The sequence below is a fragment of the Saccopteryx bilineata genome, chromosome 1, assembly GCF_036850765.1.
Source record: "Saccopteryx bilineata isolate mSacBil1 chromosome 1, mSacBil1_pri_phased_curated, whole genome shotgun sequence".
NCBI classification, from domain to species: Eukaryota; Metazoa; Chordata; class Mammalia; order Chiroptera; family Emballonuridae; genus Saccopteryx; species Saccopteryx bilineata.
The window spans coordinates 130,101,116-130,123,740 of NC_089490.1; the positions used below are offsets into that span (position 1 = coordinate 130,101,116).

A 22,625-nucleotide genomic window follows, 5' to 3' on the forward strand; every position below is an offset into this window, starting at 1 on the left:
CCCAAAGGCAGGATAAGGAAGCTGCCCTGTTCTGGTGGTGTCATGGCACCCCCTCCCTGCAGCCTTCTGTGGTCTCCCTAAGCAGCCAGGGAGCTGGCTCCAGCCATGGAAACAGATGAAAATGAGACAAGGCCATTCTATCTGATCCTGCCCCAACCTGGACCTGGGCAGACCCCACACAGCCCAGGGACCCCAGCAGGCAGTGAGACTTATCTCACTGGCCTGCTCCTGAGCCAGGCCAGAGGACAGGGATGGGCAGGGAGGACACTTCTGTGCCTAGGTTCAGCTCTTCATCCTTATGGCCATCCCACATTGACATGGAAACTGAGAGGGGTTTCCTTTAAGTAGCTAAGTGAGCACAAAGTACCATGTTGAATGATCAGGCTGGGCTCCACCTCTTGGCGTGAACAGACTTGAGCACCCGAGACTCCATGTCTGAGGAAGAGATGGCCACCCACGTTAAGGTATCTGCTGCGGACCAGCACAGCTCCTAATAACAGTGTGGAATTAAGGAAACACACTTATCAAAACAAAAACAAAAACAAAAACGATGGGACCAGGAGGACTCTTCAAACTGCCTGGCAGTATCCAAGTGCCCCATAGCCCCAGTTTGCTTTATTATATAGCCATATGCAAATCAAGGACCTTGATAAAAGTTGCACATCCAAGGCTAAGACAGGAACTCTCCCAAGGCAAAAACAGGATACATTAGTGAAATCTACCAACATCTGAAACAAAGAGTCAGAGGAAGGGCATGTATATTGCTTCCAGCAACCCAAGGAAGCAAGTGGAGTGGGTGCAAATACTCAGCATCATAGCCAAATATGGAGATGGAGGGGGGAGAAGTTAGCCTTTTGCTAAGCCTCAAATCTAAAATGGCTTTTTGCCATTTATGGTCCACAACAGGTATCGGCTCAGGCATGAGATGGTGGTTGTGTCATAGCATCAAGGAATTGATCTTAGAGATGGGGACCATGGATGACACAGGTTGGCTTCCCAGGCCTGGGACAGCCAGTGACAACAGAACCTAAGACACCACCATCAAAAGCTCACAGAGCCTGACCTGGTGGTGGCGCAGTGGATAGAGCGTCGGACTGGGATGTAGAAGGACCCAGGTTCGAGACCCTGAGCTCGCCAGCTTGAGTGCAGGCTCATTTGGTTTGAGCGAGGCTCACCAGTTTGGACCCAAGGTCGCTGGCTCCAGCAAGGGGTTGCTCGGTCTGCTGAAGGCTCGCGGTCAAGGCACATGTGAGAAAGCAATCAATGAACAACTAAGGTGTTGCAATGCGCACTGAAAAACTAATAAATTGATGCTTCTCATCTCTCTCCATCCCTTTCTATCCCTCTCTCTGACTCACTCTCTGTCTCTGTAAAAAATAAATAAAAATTAAAAAAAAAAAAAAAAAAAAAGCTCACAGAGCTCTTCCAAGTACAGGAGGCCTGTGCCTTCCTCCATGGTGGTCGCAGTGTCAGTTGGCATATACCTTTGGTTGGAGCCCTAATGCCCAGGACCTCAGATGGGGCTGTATTTGAAGATGGTGTCTTTAAAGAGGTAATTAAAATGAAATGAGGACTGAAGGTGGCCCCTCGTCTTATGTGACTAGTGTATCCTTAAAAGAGGACAGGACACATGCACACAGAGGGATGACCATGGGAGGACACAGGGAGGAGATGGCCATCCACACACCAAGGAGAGAGGCTTCCAGGGAACCAGCCCTGCCCACACCTGGGTCCAGGGCTGCCAGCCTCCAGGACTGGGGAAAATGTCTGTTGAAGCCCCAGTCTGTGGTATGTGCTATGCAGCCTGAGCTGATGGAGACACCTTTCAGAATAGAGCCTTTATGGGCAGCTCCTCTTAGCTGGATGCCCATTAGCCAGCTCTGGCTGGTAGGGTGTGTATTAGTCAGGGTTTTCCAGAGAAACAGAACCAATTTGTTATGCACAAAGATTTATTACAAGGAATTGGCTCCTGCAGTTGTGGAGGCTCAGAAGTCCCAGGATCTGCCATCTAAAAGATTCAGGAAGATTCAGCTTAGGGCAGTGGCCTAAGCTCCGGCCTGAGGCCTAAGCTCCAAGTCCAAGGGCAGGAAAAAACAAATGTCTGGACATCCTGTTTAGAATGCTCAAATCCAGAATGTTCTTCCCCAAACACAAATCTGCCCAGTGTCTCCCCCGTCCACTGGGCTTTCTGGCTTCTTTTCAGATGGATGCTGGGGGACCCATGCCCCATTTCCCACCCTTGTGGGCTCTTTCACCATCAGGTATGGGAACCTTGACCTTCAGGATCCAGGCCAGCCTCCTGGCCCTGTTGAGATTGGATGCCTGCCTTCCTCACTGGCCCTCTCCCACCACTAGGGCTGTTGTGAACCCCAAGTTCCACTGTTCCCCACCTAGATGCCCTTGAGGTCCTCCTGGGCCTCCACCGAGAGTAGAGCCATCTGCAGGAAGCTGACCTAGGGGAATGGAGAGAGCAGGGGGGTTGCTGGTCTATCACTACCAGCTCAACCATTCACTGCGCCCATTCGCACCCTTGGGGGCCAGGCATGGCTGGACAGCATGGTCCAAACACCAGGGACCTATCCTTCCTGGTGAGGACCCTGCCAGGAGCACAGCCCCAAGAGCAGAACTGCTGGATCCATGGGTTTTCATATTTTGAAGAGGTGAGCTGTGTGCCCCTGCTCTCCATGCAGATTGGCATCATCACCCAGGACTTCCGAAGGCTGGGTTCCCCTGGGAAAGGGGCTCCTGTGAGGGTAGGGCTCTCCTGGGGGCAAGACTCCCCTGGGGACAGGGCTCACCTAGGGGTGGTGCTCAGCCAGTCTGACCCCACACAAAAGAGGGACTCAGCTTGTCTTTGGCATCTGACCAGAGAGGTAGGCTGCAGTTGGGGTCAGGGTTCAGCCCCAACTTGGAGCTTGGCCCTACAGCAAAGAGAGGGTTTGACAGCTGGGAGAGTCTGTCAGGACCTGCCCTGAACATGAGGGAGGCTTGGAGACAGCTGGGGTCACGATAGTCGAGACCAAGGTGGTTCCTTGCTGGTAGCAGCTGATTTCCCCTTCCCACCTCACCCCCTCCTTTGCCTGCCTCTGCCCCTCACCAAAACTACCACTGCAGACTCTGCCCACCATCCAAATCGTGCTGGGGCCTGAGATGGCAGTGCCCCTCTGTCCCCTGGGCAACAAGCCAACCTTAGCTCTGAGTGTTTGGACCTAGCCTGCTCTTTGTTCTTACCATCTGCATCCTTGGAAGTGCCCGCCCAGCCTTCTGCCTGGCACTGAACTGCACTTGTGTCTCTGAGAAGCCTGGAGCTTAGCTGTGTCCCTGGAGGACAATGATGGACATACATGTATGCACTCACCACGTGAATACACACATGTGCTTGTATACAGCACACGTGCACACATTACATGCACATACATATGCGTGCATACACATCACACATGCACACACAGTTAAAAGTTAGTTTTTTATTTTACTCTTTTTATTTGGGAGGCTGTATCTGAATTAGGAAGAAGGCTGGAAGACAGGGAGACCTTGGGCAGGAGCCCAGAGCTCCTTCCCCAGCACAAAGCTGCAGCCCCTGACCACCACCGTATTGGTCCCAGAAGCAAGAGAGACTGACATCTTTGAGAAACGTGTCTGTCTCAAAGGTAAAGCACCAGCCAGGCAGCTTCAAAACTCTAGAGGGTGTGGCCACAGCTACACCTACCCCTCTTTCTGCTTTCCAGGGCCTCAGCCCAGCCAGCTGCCTGGGCAGAGACCCTTGGCAGGATGCAGACCCATTCCAAACTTGTGGGAGGAAGACAAGCAGCCAACGCGCTGGGGCCCAGAGTTCCTAGGTGGGAGGAAGCGTACCCTACAGCTGCCTTGCCTTCGCTAGGGCAAAGGTGATGAGAAAGGAGTCCCATTGGCTGTTGCAGGGAGTAGGGACAGCACTGTACTCCCAAAGCCTAGACTAACACCCCTGGGCGTCACACCTGGCCTGCTGCAGGGAGCAGGGAGGAGGCCAGGCATTCTGTCCACAGCCTTGATTCTGAGGTGCTGGCCAGGTCCCAGAGAGACTAGGAAGGAAGAACTGGGCACCTGAGCCAGAGCAGCTCAAGGTAGCTCTGTATCAGGTGGGAGGTGGAAAGCAGTGCTCAAGCCACAGTCCAGCCCACCCCTCGGGGTTTACTGATCAGAGCTGGGAATTCTTGTGGTTGCCAGGCCCGTCACACACACACCCCTTACCCCCCGGACAGAGAGAGGCTCAGGTTGGAAAGGGCAGTGATATAGAGCAGACCGTGCCCTTCCCTCTCCTGCTCCTCACAAGGGGGAGGGCGGCCAACCGAGGAGGAGGAGGAGGAGGAGGAGGAGGAGGAGGAGGAGGAGGAGGCAGAGGGGAAAGGGAAGGAGGGGGAGAAAGAAGAGGAGAGGGAGGAGGGGCAGGTAGTGCTCTGCGTGCAGCCTACAGTCTCCAGCGTTATCCTGAGTCCTACCCGGTGCTTGGCATGAAGGGAAGATTGAGAGCAGTGGGGGCGGGGTCTCAGATCCACACAGTGGTCTTCCCCTCCCTGCTGCTGGCGCTGCCCTTTTCGGAACCCGCTCTGGGCTTGGCACCCGACTGGCCCTGGCCCCCGCCCGTGCCCTTTGATGTGGCACTGCCTGACCCAGAAGCGGACGCGCCAGCCCTCTGAGGCCCACGGGTGGCCGCGAGGAGGCTGGGGCAGGGCGGGCGGTCCTGGTCCCCGAGCGCTTGCCCGTCCCGCAGGGCCCGCAACGCCAGGCTGGCCAGGTCTTCTTGGTCGTGGGCGCGCGCGCGTTCCGCCGCTCGCACCACCAGGCTGTAGTCGGGCGGGCAGGCCAGGCCCGCGGGTGCGGCGGGGAGCAGGCAGGGAGGCGGGCGCTGTGCGTGGTTGGGAGCAGTGGGTGCAGGGCGACGTGCGCGCACCGCGTCCTGCGCGCTACCCAGACCCAGGTGTGCCATCTCGCAGAGGTTGAGCAGCAGGCAGAGGCAGCTGACCACGTACATGATTAGCAGGAAGACCGTCTTCTCCGTGGGCCGTGACACGAAGCAGTCGACAACGTGGGGACAGGGCTGCCGGCTGCATGGGAAGTAGGGCGGCACCTCGAAGCCATACAGAAGGTACTGGCCCACGAGAAAGGCCACTTCGAAGGCAGCCCGCGCCACCAACTGGGCCACGTACACGCGCATCAGGCCCTCGCGCTGGATTCGCCGCCGCCCGTCGTGTGGTTCATTGGGGCCTGGCGTCCCCGCAGCCTTGGCGTCCCCACCAGCGCCCTTGACTGCGCTCACATCCTCCATCTCGTCTTCCTCGCCCAGGCGCTCAGCTGCCCCCTGCTCTTCATCGTCCTCGCCCAGGCCCAGCATGTGGTCCTCCTCGCCCAGGTCGATGGGCTCGGGCCAGCTGGGGTGGGACGGCGGGGACAGTGGTAGGGGCGCGGGAGGCGCGCGGGGCCCGGGGCTGCGGCGCGAGACACGGCGGCGCTCGTACTGCGCGGCGCGGGCTAGGCGGTGCACAGCATACCCAAGGTACATGACGGAAGGTGTGGAGATGACCACGATCTGGAAGACCCAGAAGCGCACGTGGGATAAAGGCGCGAAGGCGTCGTAGCAGACGTTGTCGCAGCCCGGCTGTCTGGTGTTACACGTGAACTTTGCTTGCTCGTCCGAGTAGATGGACTCGCCTCCCACAGCAGTGAGCACGATGCGGAAGACCACCAGCACTGTGAGCCACACCTTGCCCACGAACGTGGAGTGGTGGTGGATCTCCTCCAGCAGCCGGGTCAAGAAGCTCCAGCTCATGTTGGTCATAGGGGCGGGGGGCGGGACCTGTGGGCCACAGGAGAGCTCAACCCTGGGTGGGGGATGTGAAGGAGCAGAAGGGGGGAGAATAAAGATCAACAAAGGGCCAGTAGGAACGCTGGGACAGGGGTATGGGGGCAGGGATCCTGGCACCTGAAGCCAGGGCTCCAGAGGGGCCCTCAGTCACCTTCCACTGAAGGAGCAGCCCCTAGACCCTGACTCTGTCTGTGGGGTGCATACACGGAGAGGTTGGACTTGGGTGGGCCAAGGACTGACCCCAGGCGGACAGAAGACAGGCTGCCTTGCTCCAGTTGACCACTTATCCCCGCCACCTCAGACTCGATCCCAGATCCCTGTGGCCTGGAGTGCCTGGTGCCAGCCACTCATGCTCTCCCCTAACCCCACAGGTAAACCTGACCCTGTGCAAGCCCTGCCCATCCTTTAACTCTGGGGACACCAGCTTAGGCCCTGAGAGCCACAGGGAGTCAACTGGATGAGACAACTTAGTGGAGTCAACAGGCAATCAGAGGCCAGCACCACTCAAAGTCTGGGGACTGCATGGTCTCAGGCCACATGGAGTCCTGCTTGGAGCATGGGGTGAGGGGCTCCAGTTTGTCCAGCCCTCTAGTGCCTCACCCAGTCCAATTCCCCCATTGCACACACACCCTGCAGCTTCATGGGCTCCTAGGCCCCCCGGCAGTGCGGCCCTCCCCACTCCATACCCTGCACAGGGGCTCTGGTCCCTCTGCCTCTGCAGAGGACCCACAGGCTCCTTTATGCCCTCCCTCTGCTCCAGCTGCACCAGAAGCTGCCATCTGACTCTCCAGGCTGCTCCTCCCTCTCATGGGCACCCTCATGTCCTCTGCAAGCACAGCGGGAAGTCTTAGCCAGGTAGTGAGGTCAGACATCTTTCATGGGTGGAATCATGTCCATCCAGGCAAAAGTGACCATAAGGCACCTGTGACAGAGTCAGCCATGGGCCACACACACTACATCCCAGACCAGTGCCTTTTCCAGACCCTTGTGTGGGCCTGTGCCCAAGAGAAGGGGCTCTTTGAGCAAGGCCATACAACGCCACCCCCTGTGCCTCCAGGGAGGCAGGGAGGGGCTGCACCTCCAACACCCACCTTCCATACTCCACAGCTAAGGCTAGTACCTGCTCCTGGATAGTTTGAGGAAGGAGACCCCGGAGTGCCTGAAGCTTCTGGCCCCTTCCCTCCTGGAACAGGCCTGGGAGACAGTGTGGGCAAGTGTGGGATGGAGAAGCAGAAAGGAGCCCTCTTTATGCAGCTGGGCCTCTCTCCTGGGGGGGAGGAGGAGAGAGGAAAGAGGGGTAGCCAGGGTTCCTGGGGAAGTGACCCCACTTCCTCACATTTGTGTGCATGGTCCATCTCAGAGCTACACGTATGCAGTGTAAACACAGATGCACACTCACGCATTCACTCAGACACATGCATGCGAGGTGTACACCCAAACTCAGACATGCTTGTACACTCACATATGTGTACACATATAAACAAATACACTCGTGCAATTACCTGACACACACTCAGATACATGCATACACATGTACGATGAACTCACAGATATGCATACTCAAGTATGCACACTTTTTTTTTTTTTTTTTTTAAGTATGCACACTCTTATAAACACAGGCACACGTTGTCACCCCACACACAGACGTGTACACAGACATGCACACTCAGATGTGCACATACACAGACACTCAGACTAATGCAGACCTGGCCCTCCAGGGCCACCTTCTCCTTGACTCTGCCTCAGGGACACTGATGAAGGATCCCTCAGGCCTGAGGCTGGCTGTTCTTCCTCGGTGCCAGCCCTCACTCTCCTCCAGGACCTGTTCCAACCGTGACCTGACACATCATAGGAGGTTGAGGCCTATGCTACCCCTGCGGGAACCCAGAAAGGGGATGGCAGAGCAGCCCCAACTTTTTCCCTTTCCCCTCAGAGATGGGGGCAGTCTCAGGGTGCAGTCAGACCTGACCTGTGCTTTGGGGTTCAGTGTAAATAACTGGTTCTCTGGGGGACAACTTTGTACCATGTTTGGCAATTTCCATGGTAGAAATACTTTCCCCATGCCCTTGACAAACCCAGGAGATGTGGCAAGGGGCTCGAGACCAGCTCTTGCTGGACACAGGTCAGACTCTTCCCTGGAGGGCTAACTAGGTGCAGTCAGGACCAGAAAGAACAGATGTGTGAGGAAGAAGAGGGCAGATGAGAGTGGCCCTGTGGCGGTCAGCTAAAGGGCCATCCTGGGCAGCAGGAGGGGCAAAGAGTAAACCTTCTCTCTCTGTTCTTCCAGCACCATGCAGGAGCTCAGACAGTCTCTGGGCAGGGGGTAAAGGCTGTGGCTTTTCAGACCGGGTGCAAGGCCATGTGCTTGTACATGTGTGTACAGGGTCTGTGTCACACATGCAGTCAAGGTGCAGTCATTCCACAGTTGAGGGGTTGACCCCGCTTGGGTCTGATCTGGACAACCACGTGCCCTGGTCTCAGTGACATGCATGGGGGTCCTCGAATTCACACATGGTTCAGCGACTTAAGAAATGTGCCTGCTGGCCCTGGCCGGTTGGCTCAGCGGTAGAGCGTCGGCCTGGTGTGCGGGGGACCCGGGTTCGATTCCCGGCCAGGGCACATAGGAGAGGCGCCCATTTGCTTCTCCACCCTCCCCCCTCCTTCCTCTCTGTCTCTCTCTTCCCCTCCCGCAGCCAAGGCTCCATTGGAGCAAGGATGGCCCGGGCACTGGGGATGGCTCCTTGGCCTCTGCCCCAGGTGCTGGAGTGGCTCTGGTTGCAACATGGCAACGCCCAGGATGGGCAGATTATCGCCCCCTGGTGGGCAGAGCGTCGCCCCTGGTGGGCGTGCCGGGTGGATCCCGGTCCGGCGCTTGCGGGAGTCTGTCTGTCTCTCCCCGTTTCCAGCTTCGGAAAAATGAAAAAACAAACAAACAAACAAAAAACCAGATTGGGTTATAGGTTATTACCAAGGTATAAAATAAACAAGTCCTACTGATACAAGTAATTGAATAAATAACTAAATGGGGAGAAGAAAATTCTAAATAGTTTTTGCAGCCACTATGCCCTCCAGGAGGGGAGTCGTCCACCTCCCTATTCCTCAGGGGTGGCCACCCAGAGCTCCCCTACCAGAGCATGCAGCAGGAGGGGAGAGAGGAACCTGGAAGTATTCCTTCAGGTGGGCACCAGCAGTGAAAAACCAGATTAGAGCATGGGCTGTGCTATAATGTGAGAAGGAGAGCACTGCTCCTGTTACCTTCCTCGCAAAACCTCAGCCCAGATGACAGTGAGACAACAGGAGACAACAAGGTCCAGGAGGGGATCCTACGCCAGACCTGATCATCGACACAACCAACGACATCAGGCAAGGGGCTCTGAGAGGCCGAGGGGATCCAAGATATGCATGCTACATGGGACCCCAGGGTGAAGTGAGGACCACATGCCTCATAGGGGAATTGGGGCAGCAAAGGTCTTGGGAAAACTAAAGAATCCAAGGGAAGTGTGGGCTGTGGTTTGGACAGCATATCATTATTGGTGCATTGATTGTGACGACTGTGACATGGAGAATGGGTGTGGGAGCTCACATGAGAACTCTTCCTGGTCTCTATAATTTCTCTGTAAAGCATATGCTGTAAAATAAAAACCTTAATTGAAATAATCCCTGCCTGGCCCTGGCTGGTTGGCTCAGTGGTAGAGCATTGGCCCAGCGTGTGGAAGTCCTAGGTTCGATTCCTGATCAGGGCACATAGGAGAAATGACCATCTGCTTCTCCACCCCTCACCCTTCTCTATCTCTCTCTCTCTCTCCCTCCTGCAGCCATGACTTGAATTGTTCAAGCAGGTTGGCTCCGGGCACTGAGGATGACTTCATGGCCTCCACCTCAGGCATTAAAATAGCTCAGTTACTGAGCAATGGACCAGCAGGCCACAGATGGGCAGAGCATCCCCTGGTAGGGGGCTTGCCGGGTGGATCCGAGTTGAGGCGCATGTGGGAGCCTGTCTCTCTGCCTCCTCACCTCTCAATAATAGAAAAAGAAAAAGAATTCTTGCGCTATCATTCCAAACCCCTTTCCCCACATTTCTCCCTTGGCCGGCATGTATGTCTGTCTGGAGGCTATAAGCTCAAAGTAGGGATTTTGGCTGGTGACTTGTCCTGGTTTCAAGGGGCCTGTCAGTGCTGCTGGGAGGCTGCAGCCAGCAGGGGCTCAGCTGGGCCACTGGGAAGGGGGTTGCCGGCCCTTCAGGGATCCAGGTACTGGGGGTTGTCTGGGACCTTTGTTCACAGAGAATATCACCCAAAGCACATGTAGGTAAGGGCTGCTCAGGGATCCAGGATGAGGTTTTGGGGGTACCTGGGCACCCTTCAGGGGTCAGGGTCTGGGAGGTGACAGATCTTGAATAGTCAGCAAGGGTGTTGCGAGGGAGAGATGACTGCTCGGCCAGGATGGCACGATAGGGACTCCCCATGATGACCAGTCATCTCCTCCCAGACCCTGGAGGGTGGCCCCTGTGGGCCTCAGTGGGTGTCAGGATGTTCTATCCTGGGGAGAGCTGGCCTGCTACTCCCAGTCCAGACCCAGAGGAGGTCTGCAGGGTTTGGAGCTGGGCTCTCTCTGCTTCAAATACCCCATTCTGATGTATGAACAAAGGTCCTGGGGGTTGGAAGGAGGGCACGCACAGCTGAGAGCCAGGCCATGCCTGGCCAGACTTCCTCCCAGCACCGCTCGGGGCCATGGCAAATGGGACTTCCTCTGCTGAGGTGAGGCTGTGGGTAGGGTCCTAGTGCTCAGCTCACCATGCCCCACCACACAGCAAGGAAGCCCTGACCTGGGAACCTTGGGGCACTGAAACAAGGAGTCTCAGGCAGTGTTTTCCTCTCTCTGAGGATATAGGGACCCTGCATGTACCTGGCTCTGACAGCCCTTATCCACAGGTAAGCACCCAAGAGAAACTCAAGGTAGATCTGTCCTGTGTAGCTGAGCACTTAGTTGGAGCCCAAAGCATGCCTGCACCTACCACCTTCTGAAGGGTCCTGGGGGTATAGGCCTTGCTCAGGCCTGGTGCTGCACACCCACCTTCCATCAGGACCTTAGTACTCGTCCCAGGTCTTGCTTTGTCAACTCTGCAGTGATTCCATGGGGTTCTGTCTTTCCACGCCCTCCCTGGGACACTTCACACCTGTCCTGGAGAACTTCTACAATTGTACTGCAGTTCAAATGCATACTACAGCCACCCCTGCCCCCAGCAGTCCATGGAGGGTTATAAACCCTGACAGATTGGGTCCAAGGGAGCCCATGCTCTCAAAGCCTTCATTCTTACAGGGTCCTTATGGACGGCCTCGTCCATGTCTTGACTCTGACTCACACACGTGTGAACACTCCCATGCACTCGCCTTCCCTTCTGGTAAGCTCCCTCCATGACAGGAGGTTAGTCCCCCCACCCTGTGTTCAGCAAATGCAGAGGAGTGAAGACACACCTGAGCTCTGGGAAGGGTGGGTACATCTGAGGCAGAGACTCCATTCCCTCCCAGGGCTGTGACAGTGCAGGTAGCTGGGCTACGAGGGACCCCAAGGGAGCAGAGAACCGCTGATGCCCTGGGGGCCCCTCTTCACTGTAGCTGGAACTGGGAAGTGAGGGGAGTTCTTCCTGAAAAGGTGGAGGTGTAGTAGGGGTGAGCCTGGGGAGTGACTCATGGTGGTAACTGTGCACCCTCTAGATTTCCCTAGGCACTGGTAGCCCAAGGCAGAATGCAGAGCTTCTGCATGGTACCCACACTCTCCACTCCTAACACCCTTACCTCTACTTCCCAAACTGCCCTGGATAAAGCTGTAGCAGCCAGCATGCTGCCACTATCCCCAGTGAGAAGCATACCTCATTCCTTTTCCTCTGCTCTCCCTAACTCCTGCAATGTCCACCTGCTCCTCTAACAACCCAGTACACAACAGACCCAAGCAGGTGTAGCCCTGTCCTGTGCAGCAGCCCTGACCACTCCTCCACCAGCTGCCGATACTTCCACTGCCCACTTCCACTCACCATCCTTCCCTGGCAACTCAACTTACATCTGTAGCACACTGTGGGGCCTCTCCTAGAGGATATGGGTCTGTTCTACTAACTGCTGACTCCCGGGATCCAGACCTTGAGGACCTGGGACCCACTAACACAGAAGGGAAGAAAGCCCCAGAGGCTGGCTGACGACGGGACTGGAGGTATTGAGGGTAGAGAGTTGTAACCCCAGCTTGACTGTTTATGTATAGGGGTGGGGCTCCCAGATTTCCCCCAGGCTGGAACAAACTGAGGCCCCAAACTCTGGAAAAACTGTAGCTGTCTGATGGGCTGGCCAGTTCCACACAGTATGAGGGGACCCTGCTGTTGGGGGAGGTGCTGGGCACACACCACCCCTCCCCTCCCCCTCCCCAACTGGCCTAAGCAGCACCCACAACTCTGCCTCCCCCCACCCACAGGTTTTGTGACATCAGAAGACACTGCTGGTCAGGACGTATCCATGAACTTGAGAGACCCCCAGAATGGAAAGACAACTAGCCAGGCCCAGCACCTGTCACCTCCTGGGATGGCCATTTCAGAAGCCACACAAGGCCTGAAACCCCAGCCAAGAAGGAATGGCGATACTGCTCAGCCCCAAAAGGCACCCCATACCTGGTCCCCTGGACAGCACCCTACCTACCTTTTTCAAGCCACAAAATGCAAGTCCCTCTGAGCCCTTCCACCTGCTGAACGGTCAGACACTGGCCTCCAAGGGTGTGCAGCTGGCAGAGTCCCGTGCCCGACCCAGGGCTACCTCTCACCACCAAGCACAATGCAAGGGGAGGGTTTTCAAGGGCCCCATTGTTCCCCCCAAGGCCCAGGGTCTGAATCCCTGATTGTCCCTGGAGCTGTATGGGGCCAAGAGAAGGGCCTCCTCAGACTGCACAGTGGGTTGGGAGGCAGCTTGGCTTTGCCTCACCTTTGCTGGGGCCTGTCCAGTGCCCCTTTGCCCACTGCTGTGTCCAGGCCCAACTCCCTCCAGGCTTCTTCCATGTATCTGGGTGTACAATGCCCAGCCTCCCTATTTCTGCCTGCCTTCTCCACATCTGTGTCCACTGTCTTAGTTCCACCTCAAAAGCAGGGCCTGGGCAAAGACTACTATACCACAGCAACCACAGCTGCCTTTCCCCAAGGCAAAGGAGGTGTCTACTCAGATGCCAGGGAGCCTGGAATCCTAATAGCAGCCCCCAGGTACCCTCCCCCAGCTGACCTCTCCCTGACCATCAGGTCAGTTGAGCTCAGTAGGCTGTGCTTAAGGCTGAGAGAGCACATCCCACTATAGGCCTCTAGCCCCTGAAGCATCAGCTCCTCCAAGTCAACAGCATCTGTTGCTCGCCACCCTCTCCTGGCTTAGGGACCAGGAGGGCTGGCTGGGGCAGGATGAGCCCCCAGTACCCTGAGACAGTGGGAGAAGGGTGTGCTCTCTAGTAACCACACCGACCCCTATTCCCATCTGTGCCTCAGGGCAAGAAGCAGCCCAGCCTTAGGGGACCCCCAAATTTGAAGATGGCTCCTGTTGGCCTCCCAGACATGAAGTTGGGCTATGAGGAGTCTGGGGGACCCCCTAGTGTCCCTGGACAGGGCACCCCCGCTGGTCACCAAGATGTGGAGCTGGAGCAGGTGGGAAGCCTGTGGGAAGTAGTGTGCGGTTGGGGAGCAGCCCCACTGACTAACAGCCCAGAGCAACAGATACGAAGTGGAACCCACTGCACGCAATCCTCCTGGGGCTGGCTGTTTGAGAGGGCTGCCAGGAGTGGGGGTCCGGCAAGAAGAATGCAAGGCCAGGAAGCAATCCCTGGGCTCAAAGACACTAACCAGCAGCTCTTTATTAGAAGGCCGGACCAGCTCCCACCTGAGAGTGGGACTAATCAGAAATGGGCATGGGGAGTGAGGCAATAGCTGCAGGCAAAGCCACCTTGCCGGGGACACACTGGCCACCAAATTGGGTGCAGACACCGCTTAGGGAGGGCACAGTTGTTGGCATTCTCAGGAGCAGCCAGTTCCTTGGACCTTCTTGATTTCCTGTAGGAAAGAGGAAGAGGGGCTTGCCCTGGACCCAAGTCTCCTGTACTGGGCCCTTGCCAGCATAGCAATTTAGACCTGTCCCTGGCGGAGCCCACCTCCAAGAGTGCCTCCTTCAGGGCTGAGTAGGCCTTGTCTAGGCTGTCGTTGACTATGATCAGGTCAAACAGGCCGGGCTCCTTGCCTGTGATGAAAAGGGGCAAGGCCAGTGGAGGCTCACTGAGAGGTGGGGGAGCTGCAGGTGACAGCTCCTGCCCCTGCCCTCTCACCTCCGGCAGAGGAGTTGTCTGCTATGGCAGAGGGTGGGGGCACTGGCCACTCCTATACACTTACTGCTTTCCATGTCTGCCCGGGCAGCAGCCAGCCGCTTGACCAGACTCTCCTCCGTCTCTGTGTTCCGCTGCCGCAACCTCTGCTCCTAAGGTGCCCAAGGAGGGTCAGAGCCTGTGGGCAGCCCTAGCCCTCAGCCCGCCCCTCCTCTGCCTGGCTTCCTGCCCCCACCAGGACTTCCAGTGAGGGTGGCTGCACAAAGATGTAGATGGGCCTCAGGTCGGTCTTCTTTATGCTGTGCACACCCTGGAGGTCCACATCCAACACACAGATTTGGTTCATGGCCTGCACCATACGAACAGCAGCTTTGCTAAGGAGGCAGGAGGGAAGGGACCACTCAGTCAGGGTTCCTTGGGTGCTACCACCCCCACCACCTCCACTGCTGTCCCCTGGGGTCCTGCTTCTGAACCTGGCAGGAAGGGGGAGCCTACAGGGGCCCATCCTGACTCCAGTATCTGCTCCCCCTTTCTGGAAGTACTTCCTCAGTAATCCTTGCATGCTGGGTCCTCTGCTAGGCTGGGGGCAGCAGCGGGGAGGTACAGATGGCCCTGGCTATCTGTGCTAGGCTCAGGGGTGCCCACCATTTAAGGGTAATGGCAGCCTCAGTAACCCCCTTTGAGGGGCAACCACCCTTGCCAGCTGCACCTGGGGTGGAGCATGACAGTCCCGTGGGGTTCAGGTACAGGCTGTGGACAGCAAGCCAGGGGGTCGCCTTTGCAATGTTGATGCTCTGGGTATGTGCGGGGGCAACTGTTGCTGGACTGGAGACCTTCCCAGGCTGCCCTACTGGTTTGAGGGAGGTGAGGGGACCTCAGTGAAGCCTGCAGACCTCTGAGACCCAGGTCCTCTTAAGTTTTTACTGCACACCAGCCCATCACATGGTTTCCTGTTCCCACAGTGGGCTGGGGCAGAACCAGAAGAGCCCAGACTGCTGACCCATCTTGACTACTGTAAGGCCGGGTCCTTCACCTGACAGCCACAGAGAAGCCCTTGGCTAGGCTGCTCACTCTAGGACCCTGGGAGGTCTGGAAGGAGAGTGCGTGCCAAGTGTGGCTCACCTAGTCCCATACAGGTTCCCCGAGAACTCAGCGTGTTCGATGAAGTCCCCAGCATCAATATCCCGCTGCATCACCTCCTTGGTCACAAAGTAGTAATCTGCAAAGAGCAGGAACTCTTGAAGCTACTCACAGCCCGACCACCAGGACCCATGCAACCTTACATAAGCACAACTAGCTCTGTCCTGGGTCTGTCGGCCCATCTGTCCACCCACACCTACAGCTCTTCTAGCCACTGGGCAGGGAGATGTCCGAGAAAGGGACTAGCACCACTTTTCATACTGTCCTTACTGAAGGGGGCCTGGAGAATCCCAGCTTCCACAGGGGAGATTGGGGCACTTCAGAGCTCTGCCTCAGAAAAGTACAAACATTTTACTAAGATTACAAAAAATGCTTCTGATGTCATAGAATCCTAAATGCGCACGCTATAACCTCACCTACATGACTATACAGAGTGCAGCACACATGCCAGGAGAGGTGCCCTACAGCTGCCTGGTACTGGGATCCACCAGCCTCTCACATGGACAGCCGGTGTTAGCATGAGATTTGATGCCTATTACCTAACTAGCCTGCCCATCCTGGAGGAGGGCCCCCACCAGATGAAGAGACTGAGGCCTCATGCATTATCCTGACAAATGGGGTGGGGCACTAAGTGGCAGGGCCAGCTCACCTTTGCCATTCTCCTCTCCCGGCCTTGGGTCCCTCGTAGTGTCTAAAAACAAGCACCTGTGACCCACCTGGGACATCTAGAGCCTGCACATCCCACCTCCAGGGCTTTTTCATAGGGCCCAGCTCAGCCTGTGTGTGGGGCTTAAAGGGGGGGGGGGGGTCAGCATATCTCCGGTGTGTAAGGGAGGGTCCCTGAGAGTGACCCCAGCATGGGCAAGTCCTATATATGGGGGGTGGGGTCCCAGGGGGGTGAGCAGGGACCCCCAAACCCCTAGGACCTCACGGGACACGCTGAACCCGAAGATGCTGCCATGCTCCTGCAGGAGTCTCTTGAGCAGGGTGCTCTTCCCGGCTCCAGAAGGTCCACTCAGGACGACAGGCCTTGGTCCGGACATCACTGTGGATGAATGAGAACAGATATCAGTGGACCAGAGGGACCCCAGTGGGTTGGGGTGGCTGTAGTCGCACCCTCCCAACTCTCCTCAGGAATCAAACAGAGCTGAGGGCCATACTCAAACCCTGGCTACAACTCCCCAGTGGGTGGGTGACCTGGTACCACAAACACACCACCTCCCCAGCTGTGGAGCCTGGACTCTACCCCACCTGTGGAGCCTGGACTTCTGCTGCTGGGAGGGGCATATCTGGGTCCCCACCCCTGCATCTCCTGGCACCCTGCCTTAGAGGTGGCCGATGTCAAGGTCAACAGAACTCAAGCCCTGTTCTGGGAACTTCCATCAGGAAGTGAGGGGTTGACCCAAAAGACCACAGCTTCCTGACTACCTTCCCCATCTCTGAACTCATTGGAAGCCAGCAGGATAGTGGTGGTCCCTCTCAGCCCACAGCACAGGGCTCAGACATCTGCCACAGGTGAGAGCAGATGAAGGAGGTGAGTTTGACAAGGCATCACCCAGCCAGCTCTGTACCAACCTGACACCCCAAGCTCCCTATCCAGCATAGGACCTACCTCCTGGGTGGGGTTCGGCCACTTCAGTCACCCTGGGCTGCTCAGGATGATCTGAGAGAGGTGGATAATCCCAGGCTGCCCTAGCTTCTTAACACTAAACTCCTCCCAGGGCAGTTAGCCCCGCTCACTCAGTGCCTTGGGGAAGAGAAGGCTGGCTGTTCACGGCTCTTCTGAAGTGGACTGCCCACCCAGCCACGGAGCTTGATGGCAGGAAGGCCAGGTGCAAGTGCGCCCCACCAGAGGGAAACCCCTGATGGGCATGTGGGAGCTGAAGCAGCTCCCTACATATGCTTGGCCCTGCAGGTTGACTGGAGGGCCCCTGGAAAGGTCAGGAGGCCCCCAAGATGCAGTCAGTGGCTAGCAGACCAGTAATCAGGCCCAAGAGGGATGGGCTACTTGGCTCAAGGCCACCCTACTCCAGCAGCACTGCTTTCCTAATCTACAATGTAGGCCAGCTGGGTAATCTCACTAAAGCACTGCTATTCTGGAACTATCACACCATATGCATGTTCCCTGGAGGATAAGATGGGAAACACACAGGAGGAAGGAACCCAGATGACCCCATAAACACTCATGTGCCATTTCCAAATGACTTAGATCCTTGGCCACCTGTGAGTTTACTATTACAAAAGCCCCTTGTTCCTATATGGAGGTAATCTCAGTGGACTCCCAGCTCCCCTCTGGTACCCTGGCTTTCCCACAGAAATATATGTACCATATACACACCTGCAGGCTCGGGCACCTGGCTCCAAGCCCATGGCCACTGCCCAGTAGCAAAGTGCAGCCCTGTCCCTCCCATACGGCCCATCTCTCCCTCACTGGCACCCTTCACAAAGCCATGCATTTTGCAAGAATGTCCCACAGGCATCCCAGCCTTCTCAGCTGGGTCTGTCCTGACTTCCTAGGCACTGGGTGACCAGTAAGGGGAGTAGAGGGAGAATCAGCAAGGCATCACCAGGTTCCAAGAGCTGAGGAGGGTAGGGTATAACCTCCACACGCCTGACCTGTGGTGGCGCAGTGGATAAAGCGTCGACCTGGAAATGCTGAGGTCACCGGTTCGAAACCTTGGCCTTGCCTGGTCAAGGCACATATGGGAGTTGATGCTTCCAGCTCCTCCCCACCTTCTCTCTCTGTCTCTCCCTCTCTGTCTCTCTCTCTCCCTTTCTCTCTCCTCTATAAAAAATAAATAAATTAATTAAAACCTCCACACAGCCCAGCCTCAGGCCAGGCACCTGGGGTTGTCCAGTGGCCTAGAGCTCCCAGACATGATGGTGTGGTTGGCACTACAGGAACATGAACTCTTCCAGGGCAGGTGCAGCCCCAAGAGGAAACATGGTGATGGCCACAGCAAAGGACAAGAAGGCCTGCCCAAGTTTTTTTTTTCTCCACCTGAGTCTTGATCACAGCAGCAAACTCTCAACCCAGTAGGCACTCAACCCCGCAATCTACCCTCAGGGAGGAGAGGACTCAAAGGTTTATCTACCCCCTTGTCAGATACATTGGGAAGCACCATCCAAGGGGCTGGGAACACCGAGAAGGGAGAGTAGTGCATCCTGCCTGCTTGCACAGAAGTCCTTTAGGGATGCTGTGCTGTTGTGTGCCTGTCATTATCCCACCCTCATTCCCCCACTCCTCCCACCCCCTATGGGCACCTGCCAGCCCCTAACTGTAACCTGGGCAGCAGGACCCAGTACTCCTTCAACATGCTTCTCTGGAAGTTTCTGCCATTCCCCACAACTGCAGTCAGGTCACACTTCCTGGGCACAAACTCTCACACCTGGAGACTTCAAACCTGCACAGGACTAGTCTTCAGCCAGTATCAAACACACACTGAGTCCTAGCGCTGACACCCACACAGTGTGTGTGGCACAGATCCTACCTATCACCTCACATCCAAATGCACTTCACCCTGCAGTGGGACATGGGGGATGAGGAGCCTGTCCCATCAAGCTGCACCTCCAGACCATGGGGGAGCCCTTACCCCCAGGCCCACTACCTCCCTGCACTGGGCCAGCAGTGAGCAAGGGGTGTGCCTGCACAGGACTGGCTGGCGGCTGCAAAGCTCACTTCCTGCCTGGTTCCATATCACCATGCCTCTAGCCACTCCACACAGGGCTGAGCCCCCAACTACATAAAGCCTAAGCTCTGGGCCCCCCAGTGCAGCCATCACCTGCCCTACTCTGTAATCTCATACTGGCAGGGTCGAGCCTGCTCAGCCTGACTAAGGATTTGTGTGCTGAGTCTTAACAAATCCCACTTGGAGGCTGGATCCCAGAACACAATGGCTGACCCACACATACCACACTGGGGTAGCCTGGCCCTGCATAAGTGCCTAGGGAGCTGCTGGGGACAGGGCTCTTTCTAGTTACCATGCAAGAGAGCTCTCACTAAAGTCACTTCCACAGCTCACCCAGCATGGGACAGTGCTTTGGCCTCGAGGCCTCAACAATCAAGTAAGCGAAGATTGACTCTGGCCCCAGTGCCAGTAGAACCAACCAACTGAATGTGTAAATAGCAGAAGTCCTCTCTTGGGCAGACAGAACCCTCTTAGCTGGGGGCGTTTTCTCCACTCCTTGACTACCCTGGGGGCATTCTGTGTTCTCCGCTCCTTGACTACACTGGGGGCATTCTGTGTTCTCCACTCCTTGACTACCCTGGGGGCATTCTGTGTTCTCCACTCCTTGACTACCCTGGGTGCATTCTGTGTTCTCCACTCCTGGACTACCTCATAACCCCAAACTCTAGCAGCCTGGCAAGAAATGGGAAAGCACACAGGACTGTGATAAAAACCCAAGATGCAAGCCAGTGCATTTTGAAATGTACTCTGCTGGAACCCTGCCCAAGAAGCACCCACTGCAGCCAGGCAGCCTTCTTCCAAGAAGCACCTACTCTTTCTGGCTTCCAATTTCATCCTGCTCTGTCCCAAGAACCACCTCCTTCCCAATCCTCCACAAGACACCCAAGATAAGGTGTGACCTCTGAGAACACGGAGGAGAGGCCATGTCCTGCTAGTCCTCTTGTAAGCTACAAACATGATGGGGAGGAATCTGGCTCAGGACAGCAGGGCATGTCATACACCCCAAACAGGCACTGTGGGGCAGTGCTCTGTGTGTGGGACATACCCTGGCCAAGTAGCCTTGACAAACAACTTAAGACTTTGGGAACACGGCTTGAACTGAGATAACCACAAAGTGGTCAGCCATTTCCTTCTCATGTCTCCCCAAAGTGGGGTAGGGACTATTCCTCCCATGAGAGAGGAAGCTGACTCCTCAAAAGCGTGGGCAAGAGCCACACTGTGCCTATCTCGGTGCTGTGTGGCTTATCTGAATCTCTTTCCATAAAGGAGAAGGACCAGGATTCAGTCCTGAATCAAATCCCAATTCTGCACCATGGGCAGGGGGCAGAGGAAGCACAGGAGGGGAAGGGTCCCAGGCAAGCAAGCTATGAATCAGAAGGAGCATAGGCCCAAAAGAGAATCAGCCTTATCCTCACAGAGAGAAACTGAGACTCACAAATGCAGGGTTAGCAGGGAGTGGAGGAGACCGAGGCCCAGCACACAATTGGTCAGCAGGGCCTGCCTCCATTCTAGTGCTCCCAATGGCTCACCCTTATTACTGACCTTCTCTCCTGGAGGGCTGGATTCAATTCAACCCCCAACCATATCACAATATTCCTTTCATGTCTATACCTTCTCAAATCGATTGAACATATTTTTCTGCACAAGGCTGAAGTTCACAGCTAGGTGAAAAAAGAAAAAAAGTAATTTTGTATGGCTGAAAAGTAGTGAGTCCACTACTATAACTCCTGGAATCTGCTCTTCAAAGAAATTGCTGATATAACCCATCTCAGTCAAAGATCAAGGCCCAGGCCCTGGCTGGTTGGCTTAGTGGTGGAGCGTCGGCCTGGCGTGCAGGAGTCCCGGGTTCGATTCCCGGCCAGCGCACACAGGAGAGGCGCCCATCTGCTTCTCCACCCCTCCCATTCTCCTTCCTCTCTGTCTCTTCCCCTCCCGCAGCCAAGGCTCCATTGGAGCAAAGATGGCCCAGGTGCTGGGGATGGCTCCTTGGCCTCTGCCTCAGGCGCTAGGATGGCTCTGGTCACAACAGAGCGACGCCCCAGATGGGCAGAGCATCGCCCCCTGGTGGGCATGCTGGGTGGATCCTGGTCGGGCGCATGCAGGAGTCTGACTGCCTCCCCGTTTCCAACTTCAGAAAAATACCAAAAATAAATAAATAAAAAAATAATAATAATTATAATAATAAAAGATCAAGGCCCAGTTCTAAGTGAACTCAGAAGCTAAACAAAGTCCAGACACAATAGACCTGTCAGAGGTGTGGCACTGACCTTGACATAAGTGAGCTTGGTGTCACAGGCTGTTGTGTGGCATTCTATCAACAGGAATAGAGTGGGGACTCACGTGGCAGGAAATTAAGTGGTAAGACAGGACACCCCAGTCATCCCAGATCGCTCTTGGAGGTGAAGGGGAGTTTTCCTGAATCCCTTACAGCAAGTCATGAATCGGAAGGTCTAAGAGTGACAGAAAAGTCCACATTTGGACAGGCATGCTACCTAGGAGACTCACAAGAGGCTGACTACTAAGGGCAAGTCTTGGTCCCCTCTTCCTGTTCCTGGGGGCCCCACCACACACCGGGCAGCTATCACCTCAGCTTACAGTTTCCCTCTACCCCAGTGAAAAACAGAGGTAACAAGTGAAGTGACACACCTCACTGTTCCTCCCCAAACCAGCACCTGGATGAACTAGGCTCATTCCCTCTGTTCCCTAAAGAATGTCTAAGGACAGCAGATGGGACAGCTCCAGCAACCTAGACTTAAGTGTCTGGGCCTGAGGGAAGCGGAACATCAAATTACCACACCCACAACTCATGAATGCCTGCCCCAAAAGTCCTGCTCTTGGATGCAGTATCTGCACTGGCCAGTAGTGCTGGCCAGGGCAGACCAGAAACTTGCAGTCCTGGGGGGTCCCACGAGCTGGCAGGGAATCTGGAGACTCTGCCATACCAGGCTCCTCGGGCGGCCACGTCATGGCCTCTCATCTCCCAGGGTGTTCGGCTCTACCGTGTGGCCCACCTTGGGGAGGAGTGTCAGGCTGCTTCCCCGCTCTGCCCCTCCACATCTCTCAGGGTCCACAGTGGCATCCACAATTAATCCTCATGCTGCAGGGCTTTTAACAAGCTGTGTGGGGTTTCGCGCCAGGGGAATTTCCTGCTACCTTTTGAGAACTGACACAGAGGAACCAGTTTTTCATGTGTCTAAGTAAGAAAAATGGCCATCAAAAGCACCTTGAACACCCAGACACACAAACACACAGGCTACAACTTCAAAACGAAGGGCGACTCTTTTCGATGCAGTCAATTCACCTCCATGAAACACGCACTACCCTCCTCGTATCACCCGCTCTCCTCGCTGGGACTCTCTGACGAGCCAGCCCTGGAAGCCACTGAAACCCGCCGAGCAGTTCCGGTGGCTGTCCCACGAGGCCCGCTGACGTCCGGGCGCAGGAACCGCAACGAGACCCAGGAAGGCCCCCGGAATTGCGCGCCAGATGCCACTCACCTTCTGAGGGGGCGCGGCCAAGAACGGCCGCCGCCAGCCCGGCCAGCGGGCGCCGCAGCATGAGCGCCACCGCCCCTACCCCCGGAGATTACGTCACAGCACCGCGCCGGCGAACTTCCGCTAGCGAAC

General features: G+C 56.1%; 2 protein-coding genes across 10 annotated transcripts; both read right to left on the reverse strand.

The window, feature by feature from the left end:
• Positions 1 to 3,505: 3,505 nt before the first annotated feature.
• Positions 3,506 to 12,612, reverse strand: GJC2 (gap junction protein gamma 2). The gene is made up of 2 exons (XM_066266443.1): positions 12,523 to 12,612; positions 3,506 to 5,858 (listed from the first exon to the last, which is right to left on the reverse strand). Exon 2 carries the CDS (start codon positions 5,813 to 5,815, stop codon positions 4,526 to 4,528), a length of 1,290 nt encoding a protein of 429 aa, XP_066122540.1. The 5' UTR covers positions 5,816 to 5,858; positions 12,523 to 12,612; the 3' UTR covers positions 3,506 to 4,525.
• Positions 12,613 to 13,683: 1,071 nt separating this feature from the next.
• Positions 13,684 to 22,601, reverse strand: GUK1 (guanylate kinase 1). 9 transcript variants are annotated; one of them, XM_066266326.1, is made up of 9 exons: positions 22,497 to 22,511; positions 21,340 to 21,449; positions 16,242 to 16,355; positions 15,960 to 16,001; positions 15,293 to 15,389; positions 14,406 to 14,544; positions 14,238 to 14,322; positions 14,003 to 14,088; positions 13,684 to 13,904 (listed from the first exon to the last, which is right to left on the reverse strand). In XM_066266326.1, exons 3-9 carry the CDS (start codon positions 16,351 to 16,353, stop codon positions 13,869 to 13,871), a joined length of 597 nt encoding a protein of 198 aa, XP_066122423.1. In that variant the 5' UTR covers positions 16,354 to 16,355; positions 21,340 to 21,449; positions 22,497 to 22,511; the 3' UTR covers positions 13,684 to 13,868. The 9 variants fall into 9 exon arrangements, with proteins under 9 accessions (XP_066122423.1, XP_066122395.1, XP_066122433.1 ...); XM_066266298.1 differs by lacking the exon at positions 21,340 to 21,449 and having other exon boundaries at positions 22,497 to 22,601; XM_066266336.1 differs by lacking the exons at positions 21,340 to 21,449; positions 22,497 to 22,511 and adding an exon at positions 22,301 to 22,441.
• Between the last annotated feature and the right edge of the window lie 24 nt (positions 22,602 to 22,625).